General features: G+C 48.6%; 1 protein-coding gene across 4 annotated transcripts in view; it reads left to right on the forward strand.

Annotated features, from left to right (window-relative positions):
- The window catches only part of FOXN1 (forkhead box N1), a gene marked incomplete at its 5' end in the record, with an annotated part of 53,940 nt that continues 29,555 nt past the window's right edge, over positions 1–24,385 (forward strand). For 2 of the 4 annotated variants that reach the window (XM_081843734.1, XM_081843735.1), the window contains one exon: positions 15,289–15,474. In XM_081843734.1, coding sequence (XP_081699860.1) covers positions 15,289–15,474 — 186 coding nt within the window. The other 2 variants (XM_081843736.1, XM_081843737.1) reach the window with 2 other exon arrangements.

Below are 24,385 nucleotides of genomic sequence, written 5' to 3' on the forward strand. Positions count from 1 at the left end.
CCCACTCCTCCCGAGTCGCACCTAGGAAAGTTGAGAGGCAGGGGGAAGGGGTGCGTGGAGGCGCGCAGAGAGCGGGAGCCTTCGACTTCTCCGTCACTTTTTCCCCGGCCTTCTGAGAGGCTCGATTGCCCAAGGCTAGGAGTTGCTGATATCATAATTGCCGCCTTGCCTCCTTCGCCAAATGCCTCTCCGCCTCACCTGGAGAGCGCAGCAGTCTCCGGGCTCCCACAGCGCGGAGAGTAGCCGAGCCGCGCGCGCCGCAGCAGAGCCACCCAAGGGCGCCTCACTCCGCCGGACCTTTCCGCGTCTCGGAGGTGCTGCTTCGGAGCAGAGAGGCAAGCCGAGACCTCTCCGCCGTCCCGTCACTTAACCCGGGCAGCGCGCAACTCCCGGTGAAGGGAACGGGGCCCCGAAGCCTCTCCAGCTTCCCGGCGGCGAGGTGAGCAGACCCTTGGCACTTTGTGTATGCTTGTGAGACATGTTGCTCGCTAACGTCTATGAGGCGGGAGAAACTGATCTTCCGCTTTCTCCAGGAAGATCCCCAAACTCTTCCATAATTCTAAAGTTTGGCTGTTCCCCTCACTTGGGGAAGGAGCCGGTGTGACGGATGGATGGGGCATCCCCGTTGGTAGTTATTATTCACCGCGGTGACATTTTTGCAGGTTGCTGTCAACTGGGCATTTGACCTCGCGTTCCCAGAAATTTGCGGATGGAATATCCGGCAGCGGTTGAGTGTTGAGGGGTGTTTTATTTTGGTGGGGAGGAGGAACGACGGTGCAAAGAAACAACTTTTGGAGTTCCAGAGTTCCTCCTGGGCAGCAGACACAGAATTGGAAGGGACCACCAAGGGTAGAATCACAGGAATCACAGCTCAGAGACGGGGTGGGTGGCTGAGGCAGAATGCCCCAATTGAAAGATTGCTGCCCCTTCCATCATCCCCTCATCATGCGATAGACTTGGGAGTAGCCACAAATCGGTCAACCTGGCGCCCTTCAGCTGCTTTGGAGGCCCCAATGCAGCTGCCCAGCTGTTGTGTTGGGCCCACAAACATCTGGGGGACCCCAAGACGGCAAAGGCTGCCTTTGAGGAATTCTCTGAGCAAGCGTCAGAGGAGTGAGGTCCCGGCAGGAGGAGACCATTCTGGTGCAAAGGGGCAAATAAAAGCTTGGCATGTTTGGGGCATTCACTTTTCTTCTGGTGACCATGGGGAACCGATTTGACCAAGCCAGACACTTGGCTCCATTCAGGGCAGTGTTGCCGACTCTGACCAGCAGTGTCTGCCTCCAGGCTTTCAGAGGCAGGTTGTTTTTCCCTCAGCCTGCTTGAGATGGGACAGGGAACCTTCTCTGCATGCAAAGCAGGTGCTTTTGTCATCGAGCTGCAACGCTTCCCTGAAGCATAAAGTAAGATCCTAGTCCTCAAGCTCCAGAAGGAGAGCTGGTTTAATGAGCCACACAGGGAAGTGCCTTCGACTCGGCCTCTGGGGTCTTTCCTAGCCGTACCTGGGGTGGTCTCTGTGCAAAGATGGCACTCTGCCACTGAGCAAAAGGAAATATTCCCGTGCAACCTCCTCCCTGGGCACTGTCCAGGTGCCCACCCCTTGACTTGGAGAGCGCTAGAGCAGCAAGGGCCAGTGGTGGGCTTGGCAACATTGCCAGCTCCTCAGCCAGCGCCCAGAGGTGAGCTAGTGTGGTGTAGTGGTTAGAGCATCGGACTAGGATATAGGAGAGACCAGGGTTCAAATCTCCACTTAGACATGAAGGTCTCCCCTTGGGGGCCAGGCACTGCCCCTCAGCTTCACCCACCTAGCAGGGTTGTGGTGGGGATTAAATGAGGAGGGGTGAGTCATGAATGTCACCTGGAGCTCCTTGGGGGAAAGGACAGGATATAAATGACACCAGTCCCTCCTTGCAGCTGCACCAGTTGCAGAACGACCCTCAAGCTCTGTTGACTTGGAGTCACTTGGAGGATTGATTGATTGATTGATTGATTGATGGGTGGATTTTACTTATATACCTCTTTTCCATAATGAGTTTTGCCCAGAACAGTTTACGCAGTGGTGTCCAAAGTTTTTTCAAAGAGGGCCAGATTTGACGAAGTGAAGGGCTGTGGGGGCCTTTTTTAGGATTGAAGTTGTTGGTTGTTGTTTTTTTTACAATTTTACCCTGGATTAGGCCCCCGAAACAGACTTTGGACATGCCTGGCTTACAGCAACCTATTGAAAATACAGCTATACAAAACATGGAGCCGATCAGTAAATCCAAAAACAACAAAAGCCAATAGTTTGGCAAACAGAATAAATTCAGTATTGCAACAGATAAAACAGAATAAATTGCAACAACAAAACAATCCAGGCTTAAGTACATAAATGCAAAGCAAAACAGAGTTAACCTCTGTTGCGAATTCGGATGCCACGGAGCACCTTGAAGCGGGCAGGTGCCTGGCGAGGCGGCTGCCAAACCGATGCACCTTGCTCTCCACTGGCAGCAGCCTCGCCACACCAACAGGTGCACAGAGTACCAGGGCAGCCTCATGCCACACCCCACCTTTCGCTGGGCTCTTCATCCAGAGGGAAGGAGGCAGGCCCAGGCAGGCATTGGAAGCATGCTTGGTGCGGAGCGCTGGTGCGAAGGGATGGGAGGATTGCAACAGGGGACCCAGAGGCAGGGCTGGGCAAACACCTTTTCGGGAAGCTGGAGCTCTGCAGGTCTCTAGCCCATATCGGGGCAAATCGTGGGCAGCAATCGTTCCGTGGCTTCCCAAGCCCTCTCTGTTAAGTGATGGAGAAGGGCAGCTTAAGTGACTGACAGGGTGGAGCAGCTCCCCTGTGAAAAGAGGCTGCAATAGTTTGTAGACTTGTGGAGTTGAGAAGGGAGGCAATGCAGGAATCTCAACTAAGGGATCCCCACCTCTGCTTAAAAACCTCCAAGGAAGGAGAGTCTGCCATCTTCCGAAGGAGTCTGTTCCACTGTCAGATGGCTTTTGCCATCAGAAAGTTCTTCCTGAGCTTTAGTCAAAATCTCCTTTCTCGTCATTTGAATCCATGGGTTCGAGTCCTCCCCTCCCGATCAGGAGTGAACAAGCCTGCTCCATCCTCCATAGATATTTGAAGATGGCCATCATGCTGCCTCTCAGTCATCCCCCCAACTCCCTCACAAGGCCTGTGTGGTTTTTGCTTATTAGTTCAGAGCAAATAAAAGAGGGCATTAGGCAGGGGTCTAAGGCAGGGGTCAGCAACCTTTTTCAGCCGTGGACTGGTCCACCGTCCCTCAGACCTTGTGGGGGGCCGGACTATATTTTTTTTTGGGGGGGGGAATGAACCAATTCCTATGCCCCACAAATAACTCAGAGATGCATGTTAAATAAAAGGACACATTCTACTCATGTAGAAACATGCTGGTTCCTGGACCGTCCGCCGGTCGGATTGAGAAGGTGATTGAGCCGCATCCGACCCCCAGGCCTTAGGTTGCCTACCCTTGGTCTAAGGCAGACTTTTCTCCACCTGTGGGTCCCCAGATGTTGTTGAACTACAACTCCCATCACCCCTAACAAGCAAGGCCAGAGCTCAGGGATGAAGGGAGTTGTAGTCCAACAACATCTGGGGACCCACAGGTTGAGAACCGCTGGTCTAAGGTTACACACGGTGGTGGTGAGAAGGGGGTCGGCCTCTCTCATCATACGGGAGCCCAAAGGCGTCACTCGCCAAAGCTGAACATGGGAAGATTCAGAACAGGCAAAAGGAAAGCGTTCTTTCCAGCGATGGAGTTCACTGCCACAACAGCAACACTCTCCTCTCTCCTGAGTGTTGTGCTCAGTCCTGCAGGTGGACCTTCCCATCTGCTTGGCTGCTCTGGGGACCTGATGAAGCCCTTGTGTTAACTAGAGGATGCAACGTGCTTCGTCAGGGTTGTATCCAGCATGAGTCATACTCAAAGTAGACCAGCCGAAATGATGTCCCAGAAGGCAGTGGACTCTCCTTCCTTCGAGGCTTTTAAGCACAGGTTGGTTGGATGGCTGTCTGTCTGTCAGGGATTCTCTAGCCGTGACTCTCGCATTGTGGGGTTGGACTAGATGGCCCTTGGGGGTCCCTTTCAACTCTAAAAGTATCTAATTATATTAGTATTAGTATTATTATTTCACTCCATTAGTCACTAAAAGACTAGCATAAAATTAATAGATTCAGGTAGATAGCCGTTTTGGCCTGACACAGTCAAAATAAATAAAAAAATTAAAAAGTTGTCCAGTAGCACCTTAAAGGTAAGGGTAAAGGGACCCCTGACCATTAGGTCCAGTCACAGTCAACTCTGGGGTTGCAGCGCTCATCACGCTTTACTGGCCAAGGGAGCCTGCGTACAGCTTCTGGGTTATTTGGCCAGCATGACTAAGCCGCTTCTGGCAAACCAGAGCAGCGCATGGAAACGCCGTTTACCTTCCCACCGGAGGTGGGTGCTTGCACATTGAGGTGCTTTCAAACTGCTAGGTTGGCAGGAGCAGGGACCGAGCAACGGGAGCTCACCCCATCGTGGGGATTCGAACCACCAACCTTCTGATCAGCAAGTCCTAGGCTCTGTGGTTTAACCCATAGCGCCACCCGCGTCCCTTTAAAGTAGCACCTTAGAGACCAATTAAGTTTGTTCTGGGTATAAGCTTTTGTGTGCATCCACACTTCTTCAGATCCACTGAAACAGAAGGGTAGTAGGAGATGGGTGATTGACTCAATGGGTATGGTAAACCAAAAATAACTTTAGTACATGTGAAAAGGATCTAGGAGTCTTGGTTGACCACAAACTTGACATGAGCCACCAGTGTGACGCGGCAGCTAAAAAAGCCAATGCAATTCTGGGCTGCATCAATAGGAGTATAGCATCTAGATCAAGGGAAGTAATAGTGCCACTGTATTCTGCTCTGGTCAGACCTCACCTGGAGTACTGTGTCCAGTTCTGGGCACCACAGTTCAAGAAGGACACTGACAAACTGGAAGGTGTCCAGAGGAGGGCAACCAAAATGGTCAAAGGCCTGGAAACGATGCCTTATGAGGAACGGCTAAAGGAGCTGGGCATGTTTAGCCTGGAGAAGAGGAGGTTAAGGGGTGATATGATAGCCATGTTCAAATATATAAAAGGATGTCACATAGAGGAGGGAGAAAGGTTGTTTTCTGCTGCTCCAGAGAAGCGGACAGGGAGCAATGGATCCAAACTACAAGAAAGAAGATTCCACCTAAACATTAGGAAGAACTTCCTGACAGTAAGAGCTGTTTGACAGTGGAATTTGCTGCCAAGGAGTGTGGTGGAGTCTCCTTCTTTGGAGGTCTTTAAGCAGAGGCTTGACAACCATATGTCAGGAGTGCTCTGATGGTGTTTCCTGCTTGGCAGGGGGTTGGACTCGATGGCCCTTGTGGTCTCTTCCAACTCTATGATTCTATGATTCTATATATAATGAGACAAGAATATTCAGATTCTGCCTCATTACATATGCTAAAGTTATTTTTGGTCATCTGCATACTATCCCTTTCTTTTTCCTGTAGGACTAATTGCAGTTGTTAACAGTCGTCAACAGGTTGACTATACCCATTGAGTCCATCAGCCATCTCCTCCTACCCTTCTGAGAAAAACCCCACCCCACCCTCCCAACTATATCTAAGGGTCTGGTGACTTCTGTTTCCATGTATCTGAAGAAGTGTGCCTGCACACGAAAGCTCATACCCAGAACAAACTTACCGGTAGTTGGCCTCTAAGGTGCTACTGGACAATTTTTTAAAATACAATTAATAGGTGCAACTTGCTGAGATCCATTTATTTCAATTCGGAGAAGATCACAGTCAGATGCAATCTTTAGATCTAGTTATTTGTTTTAAATTAAGCCAAGGTCAGAGGCAGGAGGGAGGTGGCTCTGTGGAGACTGCCAAAACCAGCAGAAAACGGGCCACTGTTTGCCAAGAGCAGAAGCCAGAAGTGATGCAAAACAAGTTGACTTTTACAAAACATTTGGCACCTGCAAGTCAGTCACCCTGCTCTCTCCCCCAAGGCAGTCATTACAAAGAGACATCAGAGTGCCCAGCTGCCTGCAACTCTGGCCTCCTTTTAAAGATTTGTGACATCTACCTTTTGGCAGGTCGACAGACTCCTGGGTGCCAAATACTGGGTGCACCCCCAACCTGACAGGAAAATTTCGCAGCACAACACAGGGGTGCTCCAGGGTTCCAGACAGAGACAAATATATCACGCTATTCTAGGCTGCATCAGCAGAAGCAATAGGGAAGCCTTAGTTCTGCTCTCTTCTGCCTTGGTCAGACCACATCTGGAATTTGTTGTTGTTGTTTAGTTGTTTAGTCGTGTCTAACTCTTCGTGACCCCCTGGACCAGAGCACACCAGGCACTCCTGTCTTCCACTGCCTCCCGCAGTTTGGTTAAACTCATGTTAGTAGCTTCGAGAACACTGTCCCACCATCTCGTCCTCTGCCGTCCCCTTCTCCTTGTTCCCTCCATCTTTCCCAACATCAGGGTCTTTTCCAGGGAGTCTTCTCTTCTCATGAGGTGGCCAAAGTCTTGGAGCCTCAGCTTCAGGATCTGTCCTTCCAGTGAGCACTCAGGGCTGATTTCCTTCAAAATGGAGAGGTTTGATCTTCTTCCAGTCCATGGGACTCTCCAGAGTCTCCTCCAGCACCAGAATTCAAAAGCATCAATTCTTTGGTGATCAGCCTTCTTTATGGTCCAGCTCTCACTTCCATACATCACTACTGGGAAAACCAGAGCTTTAACTACACGGACCTTTGTTGGCAAGGTGATGTCTCTGCTTTTTAAGATGCTGTCTACTGTGTCCAATTCTGGGCACCACAATTTAAGAAGGACGTTGATAAGCTGGAAGGTGGGCAGAAGAGGGCGACCAGAATGATGAAGGGTCTAAAAAAACCAAGCCTTATGAGGAACAGTTGAAGGAGCTGGGTATGTTTTGCCTGGAAAAGAGGAGATATGAGAGCAATCTTCAGATTGCCACAGGGAAGAGGGAAGAAGCTTGTTTTCTCCTGCTCGGGAGGGTAGGACTCGAACCCATGACTTCAAGTTACATGATGAAAGTTCTTCCTGATGTTTAGTCAGAATCCCTTAACGGTGGAACTTTTTTCCTTGGGAGATTGTAGACCAGGGGTCAGCAACCTTTTTCAGCCGTGGGCCAGTCCACCATCCCTCAGACCAGGTGGTGGGCTGGACTATATTTTGAAAAATAATAATGAACGAGTTTCTATGCCCCCAAAATAACCCAGAGATGCATTTGAAATAAAAGCACACATTCTACTCATGTAAAAACATGCTGATTCCCAGACACACTAATCCATTCAGGAAGGATGGAAAAGGGGACAGGGCCGCTGAATATTTTTGTGGATGTCCCATTCCCCGCTGCCACACGCCTGTCCGCCCACCAAGTGTTGTCTGGGGAATTTGAATTCAGAGGGATGTTCTCAGTTCCTGTGTAGGATATTAATGTAAGGTGATAGTGTAGAGTTGCCAAAAAAAGAAAAGTACAGAAAAGGGCCGCCAAAGTGATTTGGGGGATGGAGCAGCTTCCCTGCAAAGGAAGTTCGCAGCGTGTGGGACTTTTTAGTTAAGAGAAAAGCCGACATGATATAAGTTTGTAAAAGTAAGCTTGGCATCAGAACACCAGAACTCCTGGGCATCTAATGAAGCTGAATATTGGAAGATTCAGGATAGATAAAAGAAGTGACGTATTCATGAACTGCATAAATGAACTGTGGAACTCCCTGCCACAGGAGGCAGTGACGGCCAGCAACTTGGATGGCTTTACAAGAGCCCAGGTGGCTGGGCTCTGCCTCCACGCTCAGAGGCAGAAATGCTCCTGAAAGCCCATTGCTGGAACCGGCAGGACAGGAGAGCGATGTTCTTGCACTCGAATTCAGCTTGGGGGTTCCCATAATGGGCAGCTGATTGGCCCCTGTGAAGACAGGAGGCTAGACTAGATGGGTCCCATTTGGCCTGATCCAGGAGGCTCTCCTTAGGTACTTGGTGGGGATTTGGGGGCCCTGAAGAGGCAGGGGAGCCTTCATTTGGAGGAAACCTTTGGGGAAATTAATTGGGGCTAAATAATAATAATAATAATAATAATAATAATAATAATAATTTTATTTATATCCCGCCCTCCCCAGCCAAAGCCGGGCTCAGAGCGCCTAACAACAATAAAAGTAACACAGCATTCTAAAATCAATTCATTTTAAAATCAAATCAAATTAATGGCAACCATTGGGCTAGAGTTCTACGAGGATCACCAAAGGAGGGGGTCAGACTGTGCCTTGGCCAAAGGCCTGGTGGAACAGCTCTGTTGTCTCGCAGGCCCTGCAGAAAGATGTCAAGTCCCACAGGGCCCTGGTCTCTTGTGACAGAGCGTTCCACCAGATCGGGGCCACAGCCGAAAAGGCCCTGGCTCTGGTTGAGGCCAGCCTAACCTCCCTGTGGCCCGGGACCTCCAAGATGTTTTTGTTTGAAGACCGTAAGGTCCTCCGTGGGACATACCAGGAGAGGCGGTCCTGTAGGTATGAGGACATTACCTCAGGAAGATCTGATGAGCACAAACTGAAGGAATAAACTGGGGGATTCACAGCGGACCTTGATTGGCTTGCTTTGGGCAAAATCTAAAGGCTAGATTTGCATCTCTGCATATAAATGAACTGTTGCAAATCTTATGCAGATTTGAGCCCTGCCCAAAATCTTATACATACCCAGAAACTCTGTTGCGGCCCCATCCTCCTGACCTAGAGGTTTGCTCCTTGCTGATCCGGGCCCTGATTCATTCCTTGGCATCTGCAATTTGGGCTGGGAGAATCATCTGCCCAAACCCCTGGAGAGCTGCTGCCAGTCAGGGTGGCCGACACTGAGCTGGGCGGACCTCTGATCTGATGTGGTATAAGGCAGCTTCCTATGTGCCTGTTTATGTGTTCGTCTGGATCCATGAGGACTAGAGCCTTGCTTCCGTTTCAGGGGCAGCGCCATCTCCAAGAGGGACAGGGAAAGACCTTCGTATTAAACACTTGAGAGCTGCTGCCAGTCAGTGCAGACAACACTGGGCTTAATGGGTTTGACACAGTCGAAGGCGTCTTTCTGCGACTCCCAAAGCTGCTTTGCAAATGTGAATAGGAAGCCTCCGTTTCTCTTGACGCCCAGCTGGGTTCATGTTTTATATTGTCAACCACCCTGTGGTCCTCGGGCAAAAGGCGGTATAGGAATTTAATAAATAGCAGCAATAATTTCACACACACACACACCCATGTGCCACAGAAGGTCCCTAGCAAAACACACAGCCTTCCGAGGCAAACAGAAAGCCATCTGCAGTACAAATGTCTTTCTGGCAGGAAGAGCTGTTCAAGAGTGGAGCAGATTTTCACTGGCATACACAAGGCAGCTGGCAGGCAGGATGGCGTACGCCAAGGCCTCCCAGCCTGGGCGAGCCTCTCAGCTCTCTCCTCCTCCTTCCACCTTGAAGAAATGAATTAAGTCGCAGGGAGAAGAAAAGGAAGATTAATCCTGGAGATTGCGCTGGCGAAATTAGCGGCAGAAGAAAATGACAAGGCTTTGATACACCTTTCCCCCTCCGGCGCACAAAGGGCCACGACTTTCTCAGCCGTCGGCCCCCGAGCAAAACGGAGGGAGCAACGTGCGAAGGGATCAGTCCCCGTTTTCACAGGCTTATTCTCCCTGATGATGACAGCAGGTGGGCGGCAATTCTCAGCCTGCTCCTCCGAGATGCGGGCAAGGTGGGCAAACCCATTTCACACACACACACCCCAGAAGGGGAACCAGACACCAGAAATTGGGACAATTTATAGATTCCTAGAATTGTGGAGTTGGAAGGTACCCCCCCCCCCCCAAGATCATCTAGTCCAACCCCGATCAATGCAGACGTCGCAATGATCCTAAAGGCAAGTCCCGGGACTGCAATCTGGGAAATACGAAAAACAAAACACACACAGAGAGAGAGAGGTTTAAATAGATTGAGATTTCAATCAGCCCTGGGAGAGTGGGTGTGGAGGGTGAATCACAGGCTTATGAGATAGCCCTTATACAAGCTGATTCTCGCAGCTTTGCAAAATGGGGAGTACCAACTCCGGCCTACTTTGAAAGGCTGTTTGCAGAGATTACTGAGAGAGGTTTTGGGCAGAGGCAATGCTGGGTATCAGTGCAGGTGGCAAGATTTCAGAGCAGGGGGGACATCTTTGGCCCTCCTCCAGAGGCCATGAGGCTCTCTACTCCCATCAGCGCCCAATGGGCAGAGCAGAGGGGTGTTGGAGCCCAGCAATAACTCCGCCCTCAATTTAGGGAGCCAGTCACTGAACACAACTGAAGGTCTGCCCAGATGTTTAGAAAGTTGGTGAGAGTTTTAATGAGCTCTTCGTCTATTGTTTTAACTTTTTGAGAGTTGCATTTCCCCCCTAGTGATAATATTATTGCTTTCTTTGCAAACCATTTTGAGGGAGGCTTTTTACAAACAAAACAAGCAGTGCCTAAGTTTTAGGAAGTAAATAGATGAGGTCGACAGAAGGCCAGAAGAGGAGATTTAAAAGAATGGGTTATAGCCTAGCTTTTACTCAAAGTAGATCCTTTGGAAGGAATGGACCTAACGTTACTCAGGTCAAGATACAGTAAGGGCATCAAGGAGGAGGAGGAGGAGGAGAAGAAGAAGAAGGCTTTCCTGTGGCTGCTAGCCAGGGGGGTTGTGTTCTTCCTCTAATGTCAGAGGCATAAAAACAGCCAGTGGATCAGGCAAAATGGCCACATCCAGCCCAGCACCCTGTTCTGACAGCGGTCACATGCCCTTAAGAACCTAGGAATCTAGATAGACTGCCTCCGGAACTGGAAGCTCCATTAGAACATCAAAAGAGCCTGCTGAATCAGGCCAAAGCGTAGGAGCGATTTCTGTAGTTTAACCATTTGCTGTATGAAGAAGTCCATCCTTTTATCAGTCCCGAATCTTTCCATATTCAGTTCTATTGGACGTCCACAAGTTCTAGTGTGGGAGAAAAGCTTTCCTTCACCCCCTTTCTCCAGGCCAGGCTTGATTTTATAAATGTCTATCATTCATGTCGCCTCTTCCTCGCCTTTCCGCTAAACCCAAAATTCCCAAACGCTGCCGCCTTTCACCATAGGTGAGTTGTTCCATCGCCTGGACCATTCTGACTGCCCTTTTCCAACTCCGTTTTGAATTGAGCTGACCAGAACTGTACCAGGCCTCCCGATGCAGCTGCATCACAGATTTGTGCGATGGCATCATAACACCGGCAGCCTCAATCAATATAAGATTAGGATGGTGGAGATGAATAAGTCACCTGGCTGCTTGTCGCCTCCTGCACCCGGTCCCAGAAGCCTCCAACTGCCTGGGGCACCCTTGGCCTGGGATGGTGCCTGGCGCCTGTGTGGGCCGCTCTGAATGTGGCCGGGATGCCGATCCTTTGATAGCCTCCTCCATTCCCAGCAGGTGAAAAACAGCGGTGGATGTGCCCCTTACCCAGAAAAAAGTGCCTGGAGGCAACTGTGGTCTCAGCCTTACCAAGCACCCGGGTCGCAGCAGCCTATCCACCCCTCCCTATCCCTCCCCTCCTGCAGCGGGGCTGGGTCTTCCTGCCCTCCTGATGCCAGGGACTGGCAGCCAGCTCGCCCAGGCCTGCCTTGGCAGGTCCCGGCCAACCTTCTCCCTGCTCGGAGCGAGCGAGAGGCAGCCAGGAGACGAGAGAGAGGAACCTGTTCTCCCAAGAATGTAGCAGCCGCATGCCATTCGTGGAAGGAAATCCCTCCCCGGGTTCCCTGGCTGGCTCACAGGAGAAGAGCCTGCTGGATCGGGCCCGTAGTGGCCCCGCTGGTTCAGCAACCAGGTGCCTCTTCTGAGCACCAGATCCCTCTTCCCTCCAGGAACTGGGATTCAGGGGCATTGCTGCAGAGCCATCTGTGGCTAGGAGCCCCAGTTTCCTTCAGCACAAGGGCGCCTTTTCTGACGACTCTGCTCTGTTTATTAAGGGCTGAAGTGCCACAGAGGAGGAGGAGGGAGGGAAGGAGAGAGAAAAAAGCACTTTTAAATGCACCAAGTCCCTACCCCAGCCCGGAGCAAGTCTCTCTGGGAGGCTGCAGTTGCTTACTCACCAGCAGAGCAACTCCTTTGAGGCTCCTTCCCAGCCATCCTTTGCTTTCCCAGGAGAGGCAAAAAATCCAGAGATAAGAGGACAGAGACTGAGGTTTGTGAATCATGCAAGGATCTGGGACTCATTTGGGGCTTTTTTAGGTTCAGGAAAGGGCTACCAAAATGATCAAGGGATTCCCCACCACACAAAGGTTGTGGCGCTTGGGACATTCTAGTTTGGAGAAAAGGCGAGGGAGAGGGACCGCGAGGGTCATCTAGTCCAACCCGCTGCAACCCAGGAATCTTTTGCCCAACATGTCACTTGAACCCACAACCCTGAGATTAAGAAGGTCGGGCTGTACCAGCTGAGCTAGAGGTGTATAAAAATTATGACTGGCATGGAGAAAGTGGACAGAAGGAAGTTTTCCTCCCTCTCTCATTTACAGATAGGTAGCCGTGTTGGTCTGCCATAGTCAAAACAAAATAAAAAAATTCCTTCCAGTAGCACCTTAAAGACCAACTAAGTTAGTTCTAGACTCATGGGCATTCAGTGAAGCTGAATGCTGGAAGATTCAAGATTCAAGATGGATAAAAGAAAGTCGTGCAGAGTTAAACTGTGGAACTCCTTCCCACAGTAGGCAGTGATGGCCAATGACCTAGATGGCTTTAAAAGAGGATTGGGCAGCTCCAGGGAGCGGCAGGATCAATAGCAACATAGTGCACCTTTCTAAGCCATGGGGACATTTGGATTTTTGAGTGAATGTCCGCAGGCACCTCCCACTCGCCCTGATTATTCCCCACAGAAAGAAAGAACCCAGTGACCCAGTTTAATTTTTCAAAGGATTTGAGTCCAATCCAGCAGAGTCACTCTGTGCCTTGAGAAGCACCCGATGGAGTGGAAGGGGGAAACCACTCTCCCAACTTCCTCCTCCAGCTCTATGCACTTTCCAGAGGTGATGGAGGGGAGTTGTGGGCAACTAGGGGCAGCATGATTGGTGACCCTTGTCTTAAAGGCCACCAGATTTATCCTGGCACCAGTTTTCATGGGCTAGAGTTCCCTTGGTTGGATCATACATAATCAAGGGATGTATAAAGTACTGTCAGGGGGCAACGCAATTAAAGCTGAAATAGTTGTGGTTCCTGCATTGCAGCGGGTTGGACTGGATGACCCCAGGTGTACCAACTCTACAGGCCTATGATCCTATGACTGCAAACGGAGCAGGAGGACCATGTATGGGAGCCGTAATGTACACACTTATCCTCGCCGTCTGCCATGAGTTGCTCATCCCTTTTTAGAAAGCTGGCTGGTGGCTGCCAGCCACACCACGAGGTAGCCTTCCTGCTAATTATGTGCTGCCTGCACCTGAGATGTCTTACTCTCTACCTGCAGAGCCAGTGGGGGAAGACCTGGGGAGGGAGGGATTGCTTTGGAGAAAAGGTTGCTATTGGCTTTTTTTCTGGCGGGGATCCATGGTTGGATGGGCCAACATGCAGTGAGGGGGCAAATTCCTCTCACCTTCAGGGGTCCTGAAGGGCTGTGACTCAGGGGCAGAGCAGCTGCCTTGCATGTAGAAGGTCCCAGGGTCAATTCCTGACAGCATTTCCAGGGAGGGCAGGGAAGGACTCCCTCCCAGAGACCCTGGAGAGCGGCTGCCAGTCAGTGTAGACAATACTCAGACCTATGTTCCTATTTTGGTTTCATAAGGTAAAGGGACCCCTGACCATTAGGTCCAGTCGCGGATGACTTGGGTTGCAGCGCTCATCTTGCTTTATTGGCCGAGGGAGCCGGTGTGCGGCTTCCGGGTCATGTGGCCAGCAGGACTAAGCTGCTTCTGGCGAACCAGAGCAGCGCACGGAAATGCCGTTTACCTTTCCGCCGGAGCGGTACCTATTTATCTGCTTGCACTTTGACGTGCTTTCGAACTGCTAGGTTGGCAGGAGCAGGGACCGAGCAACAGGAGCTCACCCCGTCATTGCAGGGATTCGAACCGCCGACCTTCTGATCGGCAAGTCCTAGGTTCTGTGGTTTAACCCACAGCACCACCCGCATCCCTTTGGTTTCATACCCTGGTGTATTTGTTGTTGTTGTTTTTTAATTTTTCAGTTTCAGATTTCAGATATTCCATTTTATAGGTTTTCAAAAAATCACTAAGGCAAAGAGTCCCAGGACCTGCAGTCACTGGCCGTTAGCGAAGCGTAGTAAATGCAATGAATTTCCCATCCAGAAGTCACAGACTCCATTCTGGAAAGCCCTCTCCAGAATCTCAGATCAGTTGGGTCTGACTTTCCCTCACTTAGGAGCGTTACTCTGCACATGCCCCATGACACCTTGTTTTTTAAAAAAATAATATTTATTAACATTTTAAAGACTGCAAAAGAAAGACAAAGAATTAAACAAAACAAAACAATACAAAAACAAAAACACCACACAACACCAACCCCCAAACATTAAATTAACAAAACCAAACAAACACAATTTAAAACACATCTAATAAGTTCAGTATCTTAACTTTCATTTACTTGTTTCAATGACCTCCTCACACCTCCCTTTTTGTATTCCACTTTAATTAACTGTTTCAGCAATTCCTTTCCATCTTCCTCTGTTTTTTGTCCTGTAATTTATCTTAACATATTCTAACCTTATTTTTCCCTTTAATATATAATTGTCTTAACATATTTTAACTTTATTTTCCCTTTAATACTCTAATAATCTATTTGTACTTAATTCCTTGTAACATTTCTACTAAAGCCATATAACTCCTTTCCAACATTGCCCCATGACACCTTGTGCCTGACATGCTTTCACACATTGCACAGCTGAGTTCTGGGAATCAAGTTCTGGGCCTGAAGCCCTGCCCTCTCCATCCCCCAGAGCCAACTTAGCTTGTGCTGCTGCCCCCAACCCTGCTAAATGACCCCTGGGGGGGTTCCCTCCCGGCTCTGCTGCAATCCTGCCCATTCCTTGGCACTTCCCGCAGCCTGCCAGGCTTTTTTCTCCCGACTCAGCTCCCCAGAACCCTGGTGCGAAAGATTCCCAAACCCGTCCCGCAGATCAAATAAAGGTAATTGCAACGCAGGATGTGGGTGCTTCCCAGTGGGAGGGTAGGAGTGGTCCCAGGTGGGGCAGCAGAGGGAACGCATGAAAGGCACAGCACCAGGCCACACCCGGCATAAAACATGCTGCCGCAGCCAGAGACAGAAACCATTAGGGCGGGTCACGGCACACACCTTCCTCGTAAAAGGAGGAACATGGCACTGTCCCAGGATGAGCTCACGGGAAGGGAAGGATCCCGGAGGAGCAGGAGGGTGAGAAGGTGCAGGAGAGGATGGAGAGACCTGACACAGGGGACCCTTGGCCCAGAGGTACCCACACTGACCACCAGCGCCAAAACGAAGCAAGATTCTAGTCCTCATGGTTCCGAATTAAATAGGAACATCGGAAGCCCCTTAGATGTTTGGTGTTGCCTGCGCTGACTGGCAGCAGCAGCAGCTCTCCAGGGATTCAGGCAGGGGGGGTCTTTTGTCCCAGCCCTGCCTGCAAATTGAACCGGGGGCCTTCTGCATGCAAAGCAGCTGCTTTACCGAAGCAGCTTTCCCCCCCTGAAAGCGAAGCAAGATTCTAGACCTCAGCACTCCAGATAAAGTGCTGGTTGATAAGGGGCAGAAGTTTGGAGGAGGAGCTTTGGCTCAAGCACTCCAGCTCCCATCAGTCCCAGCCCCAAGGGATTATGGGAGTTGTAGTCTAGTTGCAAGAAGAGAGCAAAAAGTGAGCACATCAGCCGCCAGGGATGGAAGGGTTTGCCCTTCTCTCATTCGCCCCCAGTCTTAAATTCAGGATCTCCACATTTCTGTGGAAATATGGAGATTGTTGTTACCACATTCACTTGAACCCAGTGTCCACCTTTTTTAGGCCAGATTATGTTGCTTAAATTAAGATCCACATTAAATTTGATGGCACATTTGCATTTGCCAGCAAATACTTTTTGGGGTTTCAAGGTTCTGAAAATTGAGGTGCGCATTGGATTTGATGGCACATTAGACTCGAGTAAATACGGTATTTAATCCTCAGCAATTTAGTGCAAATTTCTCTCAATTGACACAATTTTGACTAGCATATTCTTGGATGCAAGCCACTTTTCCATTTTAAAGGCCATTTTCACGGATGTCTTCAGTTTCATGCACACACACACATATACACACACACACACAGCTTGTTCATTTCTGCAAACTCTGCTTGGTTGGCGAATGTGATAGCTCAGCTAATAGAGCATGAAACTCTTAATCTCAGGGTTGCATCGACAGACGTCTTTTGCTTCTTATCCGTAGATTACATGAAAATACTCGGATCCGTGTTAGATGCGACCGTTATGGGAACCTATCAAAGGAAATCCAAAGTTTCCATGGTGTCAAGCAAGGCTGTGTTCTTGCCCCTATTCTATTTAATTTCTATATAAACTCCTTAGTCGGAAAGATGGAGGAAGCAAGTACTCACCCCCCAAACCTAAATAATATACCAATTCCAGTCCTTTTGTACGCAGATGATGCGGCACTTATTTCCTTCTCTTGTGTGGGCCTAAGAAAACTTTTACGAGCTCTTACAGAGTATTGCGAAGCTGAAGACCTAATAATAAATTACACTAAATCAAAAATTATGGTGTTCTCCAAGAGAAAACTCCGACATAAATGGAAAATTAATAACCAACCTATTGAGCAAGTAACATCTTTTAGATACCTTGGAATAATCTTTGACGAGAAGGGATCTTGGTGCCATCAGATTAAGAATTCCATTGCAAATGCGCAAAGATCTTCTAGAGCTATCATAAGATTCTTCTACAGAAAAGGAGGTCAATATGTTCCTGCTGCCTCCCAGGTCTTTGTCGCAAAAATACTTCCACAACTGATGTATGGCACCCAGATATTTAATTGTCAAAAACTTAAGTCCCTGGAATCTGTACAAACTAAATTTTACCGCTCCCTACTAGGGTTACCTACCTGCGTTTCCAACGCAGCCATTAGGCTGGAGGTAGGTCAACTCTCTATTAATGCCAGGATATGGATCTTGAAGATTCACCTCTGGCTAAAACTCATATTTTTCCCAGTGGGAGTGGCTCCATTGACTCTATTAGACCCGTTCCAGTCTAAATGGAGATTGTCGCTTTATGAAAAATTGAAGGGCCTGGGGCTTTCCTCACAAGAACTTATAGCCTCAGGTTTTGAAAAGGCTAAAAGGATGGTGAGCCAGCGAATAGGAGATGTAGAGCTTCAGGATCATATGAGCAAGATAGATAAATATCCAGCTATCCAAGATTATGGAAAAGGGTTTAATCTAACACCATATTTGCTGGATCTACAAATCGCAAAATACAGGCGGGCGTTTACCCTTACCAGATTTGATGTACTGCCATCTGCCTTACTAAAGGGCAGATACGAGGGCAAACCCTATGTTGAACGAGTTTGCCCATGTGGTCTGAAAGAGGTGGAAACGGCTTCACATGTGTTGCTACACTGCGACCTTTACGGGGATATTAGGTCACTGTTTATCTCCCCCATCGTTCAGAAATTTCCAGGTCGATCTGAACTTCAGCGGCTGAAAATTCTACTAGGAGATAAAAACCCAGAAGTAACACTGAAAGTGGCCAAATTTTCTGCGGCTGCGATCAAGCGGAGGGCATTAGCTGTAAAAAAGTAAAAGACTTGACCCCTGGACAAGCCCCCTTATCTTTTAAGCCTATACATATATTGCAGTGCATAAATGTGTATATATGTGTGTGTGTGTGTGTGTGTGTGCATATGTGTTGCTTTTTATGTATAATTTTACAATTTTTTAAATTGACACCATTATTCCCTTTGTAAACTATTGTTGTTTTATGTTTCTCTGGTCTATGACCGTAATAAACTCAATTCATTCAATCTCAGGGTTGTGGGTTCAAGTCCCACATTAGATGAAAGTTTCCCACATTGCTGGGGGTTGGACTAGATGACCCTTAGGGTCCATTTCAACTCTACAATTCTTTGATAAAGTGGGAGTTAATGTTTTTGTTTGTTATGCAATGTTGTGTTTTTAGATTGTAAACTACCCTGTGATTCTCAAAGGAAGGGAGGTGTACAAAGTTAATTAACAGCAACAGCAGCAGCAATTTTATTTATTTGTTGAATTTACTGAACATATCTACCGCCCTTCGTTTGAGAATCACAGGGCAGGATCTGAGCCCAAGAGCATCACTCTCCCCTCCTGGGGTTTCCAGAATCTGGTATTCAGAAGTATCACTGCCTCCAACCATGGAGACACAGAGCATAGCCATTCTGGCTAGCAGCCATCAGCAGCCCTCTCTTCCTCCAAGAATTGTTTAATCCTCTTTTAAAGCCATCCAAGCTGGTGGGCTTCATTGCTTCCTGTGGGAGGGAGTTCCATAGTCCAACTCTTTGCTGCGTGAAGAAGGACATTCTTTGGTCTGCCCTGAATTTTCCAATATTCAGCTTCACTGATGCCCTGAGCTCTCTCCCAAGTAGATCCTTTGAAAGTTATAAACGTTAGTTGGCTGCATCTATTAGTTTCAACGGTTCTACTCTGAGGAGGACTAGCAGTGGCAACTAACCTGCATGTCGTGTGACTGTTGGCTGGGACTGAATTTTTTCTCTTTTTTTAAAAAAGTAATATTTATTTAATTTTCCACTTTTATATATTTACCTTCTGTCTTATTACAGTATTTCACCTTGTTATCGGTAAATCAGTTCCTTATATTTACATTACAAAACATTTCCATTCAAGCCTACAAACGTTTTCAAATGTTTACAATTTTCTGAATTTTCTCAGTGCAACCCAATTCTTCAAAGATTGTGGGTTGACGCTGCTTTAAATACAGATGGCGTCCAAACAGGCCTGCTATTGAATCGGCCGCTGCCCGTCACTGGTTCTGGTCCCGCCTACCGCTGGGGCTGCCTGTCGCCCACCTTACTAGCTCCAATGGGCACCAGCAGCCACCTGCTCCAGAACAGAACAGAGCACGTTGGCAGAGGAAATAGTGCGCCAGAGGAATCTCTCCTCAAGGTATGCAAAGATCTCCCTGAGATACACTTGAGGCGCACCACATTGGCTTGTTTCAAATGACAGGTTGCCAGGACCATCTCACTCCCTATTGCAGGCGAAGACATTGCAACACTTAATTGTACAGGAGGATGGAGTTAGGCTGGCCAGCCGGCCTGCTAGGAATGACCTGTTTCCCAGTGCTGTGGTGTTGATCCATGATTACACACACACTTCAACCCCATGATCATTTTTTTTCTTTTCCATTTTATAATATACGTTCACATCATAACACTACCCTATACATCCCTGGCTCTTTAGACAGCATCTTAAAAAGCATAGACATCACCTTGCCAACAAAGGTCTGTATAGTTAAAGCTATGGTTTTCACAGTAGTGATGTATGGAAGTGAGAGCTGGACCATAAAGAAGGCTAATGGCTGAAGAACTGATGCTGTTGAATTATGGTGTTGGAGGAGACTCTTGAGAGTCCCATGGACTGCAAGAAGATCAAACCTCTCCATTCTGAAGGAAATCAGCCCTGAGTGCTCATTGGAAGGACAGAACCTGAAGCTGAGGCTCCAATACTTTGGCCACCTCATGAGAAGAGAAGACTCCCTGGAAAAGACCCTGATGTTGGGGAAAATGGAGGGCACAAGGAGAAGGGGACGACAGAGGACGAGATGGTTGGACAGTGTTCTCGAAGCTACCAGCATGAGTTTGACCAAACTGCGGGAGGCAGTGGAAGACAGGAGTGCCTGGTGTGCTCTGGTCCAGGGGGTCACGAAGAGTCGGACACGACTAAACGACTCAACAACAAATTACTCCCTGGCTCTTTAGAGCCTGTCAACTTCCTTCCCTCCCACCTCATGGCTTTCAAAATTAACTTTTATATCATTACGTTTTGCACATTTTCCAGTTCTCATTACATACATTATAAAATAACTCAAAATCTAAATACAGTGGTACCTCAGGTTACAGACTCCGCTAACCCAGAAATAGTACCTCGGATTAAGAACTTTGCTTCAGGATGAGAACAGAAATCGTGCTCTGGCGGCGCAGCAGCAGGAGGCCCCATTAGCTAAAGTGGTGCTTCAGGTTAAGAACAGTTTCAGGTTAAGAACAGACCTCCAGAACTAATTAAGTTCTTAACCTGAGGTACCACTGTAAATATAGAAAGGTAGAAAATTTCTCGTTGCGAGTCTTCAGACAACCCTGCTAGTGATGTTAAAGAATTATTGCCGCAGTTGTTGCATACATAAACAATCTTTTACCTTCCCTTGGTACCTCTTCGGCCACTATACCCAATAAAAAGGCTTCTGGTTTTTCAACAAAAGTATTTTTCAACGTTTTCTTTAACTCATTATATATCTTTCCCCAGAAAGCCTTTACCTCTTTACAAGTCCACCACATGTAGTAAAAGATACCTTCCTTTACATTTCCAGCACTCATTAGTTCTTGTCTTATACATTTTGGCAAGTTTAGCTGGTGTTAAATACCATCTATATATCATTTTCATAACATTTTCTTTAAGTGCACTGCATGCAGTAAAATTAACACCTTCCTGCAGCATTACTGTTTAAGCTGTTAGCATGAAGCAGAAACTGCTTCAAAGAAAAGGAGAGACATAACTAGCCTCTTCTGGGTGATTTGTCTGCTTTCTCTGGCTTCTGTTATCGCCAGCCCTGCTACCAACTTGAAAGCCACGTTATCACGCCATTCACTTGCTGGAGCAAAGAGTCAGTTAGCCTGGCACTCTGAGAGATGACCTGGGAAAAGGATTGAGGGGTCTTGGTGGACCACAAAGGTAACATGAGGCAACAGTGTGATGCAGCAGCAAAAAAAGCAAATGCAATTCTAGGCTGCCATCAAGAGACGTCTAGTGTCCAGATCTAGGGAGGTAATAGTATCACTCTGTTCTGCCTTGGTCAGGCCCTGCCTGGAGTCCTGTGTTCAGTTCTGGGCACCCCAGTTAAAAAATGACATTTGCAAGCTGGAAGGTGTGTAGAGGAGGGCAACCAAGATGATCAAGAGTCAGGAAGTGAAGCCTGATGAGGAACGGTTGAAGGCACTGGGTATGTTTAGCCTGGAAAAGAGGAGACTGAGATAGAGCCATCTTCAAATATCTCAAGGGCTGTCACCTGGAGGAGGAAGCAAGCATGTTTTCTCCTGCTCTGGAGGGTAGGACTCGAACCCAGGGCTTCAAGTTGCAAGAAAGGATTTTCTGACTAAACATCAGGAAGGAATTTCAACAGTTCAACAATGGAATGATCTCCTTCCTTGGAGGTTTTCAAGCAGAGATTGTCTGGGATTCTTCAGCTCTGCTTCCTGCAATTGCAGGGGCTTGGACTAGAAGTCCCTCAGGGGCCCCTTCCGACTGCACGATTCCATGAAATCACCAGGGATGTTCTGGGCATGTGTGGAAATCCAAAGGTGGAGCCTTTCACACCACCAGGCAGGAATACACACTTTGTGGGCCAAACCTGCCGCAATCTGGATCTGATGGAGATCAGAGACAAGGTGTTTTGACTCAGGAATCCAGAGGCCAACCATTCCCCCACCTCGCCCTCCTGGGCCCGTCCCCACCCAGCTGCTGACTCAACCCCTGAACCCCACCCTGGAAGACTCAAAGGTGCCGCACAAAGCTGCCTCCTCCTCCTCCTCTTCTGAGGTCATGCAGAGCCTGTGTTGCTGTGGCTGCAAAAAAAGGGAATCTGCCGTGGTTTGTTTTGTGGCTGCTGTCGAGGCTCTTATCTCTCCTGCCACGGAGCCTCCCTTGCTGATCCCACAAGGCCGTCTGCCTGGTTCTCCAGCCACACTCTTTGCTAGAGAGACAGTGCGGTGTAGTGGTTAGAGGGTCAGGCTAAGGCCTGGGGAGAGAGCAGGGTTCGAATCCTCCCGCTCAGCCACGAAGCTCTCACTGGGTGAGCCCGGCCCAAGTTATTGCCTCTCCACCTGAGCTACCTCGCGGGGCTGTTGGGGGGATTAAAGGATGAGGAGAAGAATCACGTATTCCCCCTCCTGCTCCTGGGAGAAAAATGCAATAAATGAGGAAATGAGATGCAACTTGATGGTGGTGGTACCATCTAGAATCAGAGGATTGTGGAGATGGAAGGGACCCGCCAGGATATCCCAGCTAAAGAATCCTGGTGTGGAGGTGATTTGGGGTCCTATTCCAACGCTCTGGCTCTTCCTCGAACCAAGAGGCATCGGAGTGAATCCCAGAAGGAAGGAAGGGGGGTTGGGAAGAGGGTGATTTACTGCTTTGGGGAAGGGGTGGGGGAGAAGGGGGAAGATCAGAAACACCGGTGTCAACCTGGGATCACGCACCTCCTCGGAGGCATGTAGAGCAGAGGATGAATTACGAATTGGGGATCATCCAAACACGCCGCCTTCCAGTGAAAGTTGATCTCAGCCTCCGGGGACACGGGAGGCCTGCTCAGGAGCAGCAGCAGCACCTGGCATCCAGCACAGCAGCGGTGCAAAAGAGGTGTGGCCAGAATAGCGGCCCTCGGGAATCCAAGAGCGAGAACGAAACGGGGGCCGGGTTCAGGCCTGGCTCGCTGACGGGACCCGTCAGTCACGCAAGCGAAGGAGCTTGGCCAGCGTCGCCTCTCCAAGCGCTTTCCACTTCCTTGATTTTTTCAAAGCAGGCATCTAATCCGAGGGGAAGTGGCGATGGCCACGCACCATTTGCAGAGTGCGGCGGAAACACGGGGCTTTGGTCGTTGGTCAGGAGCAATCTCAGCCTTGGCTGGCTCCCATCTGTCCCGCTAGAAACTCAAGCAGCCATGCCTTTGCTCTCCTAAGTGGGGTTGCGCCTCCAAACCCTGGAAAAATACCGCAATGCCATTATGTGAATCTATGGCGCGACCTCGTTTGGAAGAGCTTGTGTGGTTCTGGTCGCCTTTGCACAAACAGGAGACGCACTTTATGAGAGATGCTGAGAATGGGACCTAAAAATATGCTATGCAGCCTGTGCTGCAGGCCAGCAATAGGTGGGAGCTGTGATTCTGCTTGCCTTAAACCTTGGGGGTAAGCACCCATTGCTGGATCCGGCCAAAGGAGACCACCGACTCCAGCATCCTGTTTTCACGGTGGCCAACCGGTCAGGTGCCTCTATTGGGAAACCTGCAAGCAGGATTTGAGCCCAAGGGCCCTCTCCCCTCCTGGTTTCCAGACCAGTCGCATGCAGTCAGTGGACTAGGGGGGTGAGGCTGGTCCCCTAAATGTTCCTGCTAAATTAGAGTACTAAAGTATTAAAGCCTGGTGCCTCTTGCCCAAATTCCTGGCTTAGGAAGGGAGGCACATTGCTCATGCGCGCAACCACAAGACATCGGGATGCCACACGTGTGTGACATCAGCCCCCACAATTGCCCTCGCAAGCTGGAACCTCTGGCAGCCCTAACTTGTCCCCCTACTAAATATTTCACCACATGCCACTGTCCCAGAACCCTGTTCAGAAGCACACTGCTTCCGACTGTGGAGAAGAGCCTTTTTTTGTTTTGTTTTGTTGTTTTTTAAAATAATTTTTATTAACTGGCCAATCACATCAAATTAAATCACATCGCATAGATTCCAAATTACAAAGCCAAATTTTTAAATTTTGTTGGGGGAACCCATACTTCAAGATCCAAAGGGGGATTCAGATCATCTTCTTATTACTGCATTAATGTCCAAATCAGTCCCAATCAGTCCAAACAAAGTTCATAATTCTATCCAGTCTTATCTTGGTGTTTCCACATCATATCTTGTTCATATAATTTCTCTTTTTCCTTTACAATCTCTTCTGTTAGTCTCCTTAAACCGATAAACAAATATAATAATCCTGTGTGGATTTCCCGTTCCTCCAAACTAAGTCCAGATGGTTTCCATATATCTCCTTCGTAGATAACACCGCTCTTTCCATCATAAATTAGAGCCATTGTTGACATTGATAGCCCTCTCCTCTTCCATGGATTTCTCCAGTCCTCTTGCATAATAATAATAATAATAATTTTAAAATTGACTGTTAGGAAGGTAGATGAGGCTTTCAAATCTGGTTGCCCTTACCACAGTTCCATTGAGTTTTCTAGCATTCACGTCTGTTTTTTTTTCCCTTTCCCCCTTTTCCTAATTTTAAGGCGGTGCCATCTTGTCTTATCAATTGCATAAATGGCTCATTAACTTGTTATTTACAAAGCACTCATCCTTGCAAACAGGAGTGTGGCGAGTGAAATGAAATAAGTTCCCTGTGGAAAACCCCAGAGCG

This window comes from Podarcis erhardii (genome assembly GCF_964252035.2).
Source record: "Podarcis erhardii genome assembly, chromosome: 16".
Lineage (NCBI taxonomy): Eukaryota > Metazoa > Chordata > Lepidosauria > Squamata > Lacertidae > Podarcis > Podarcis erhardii.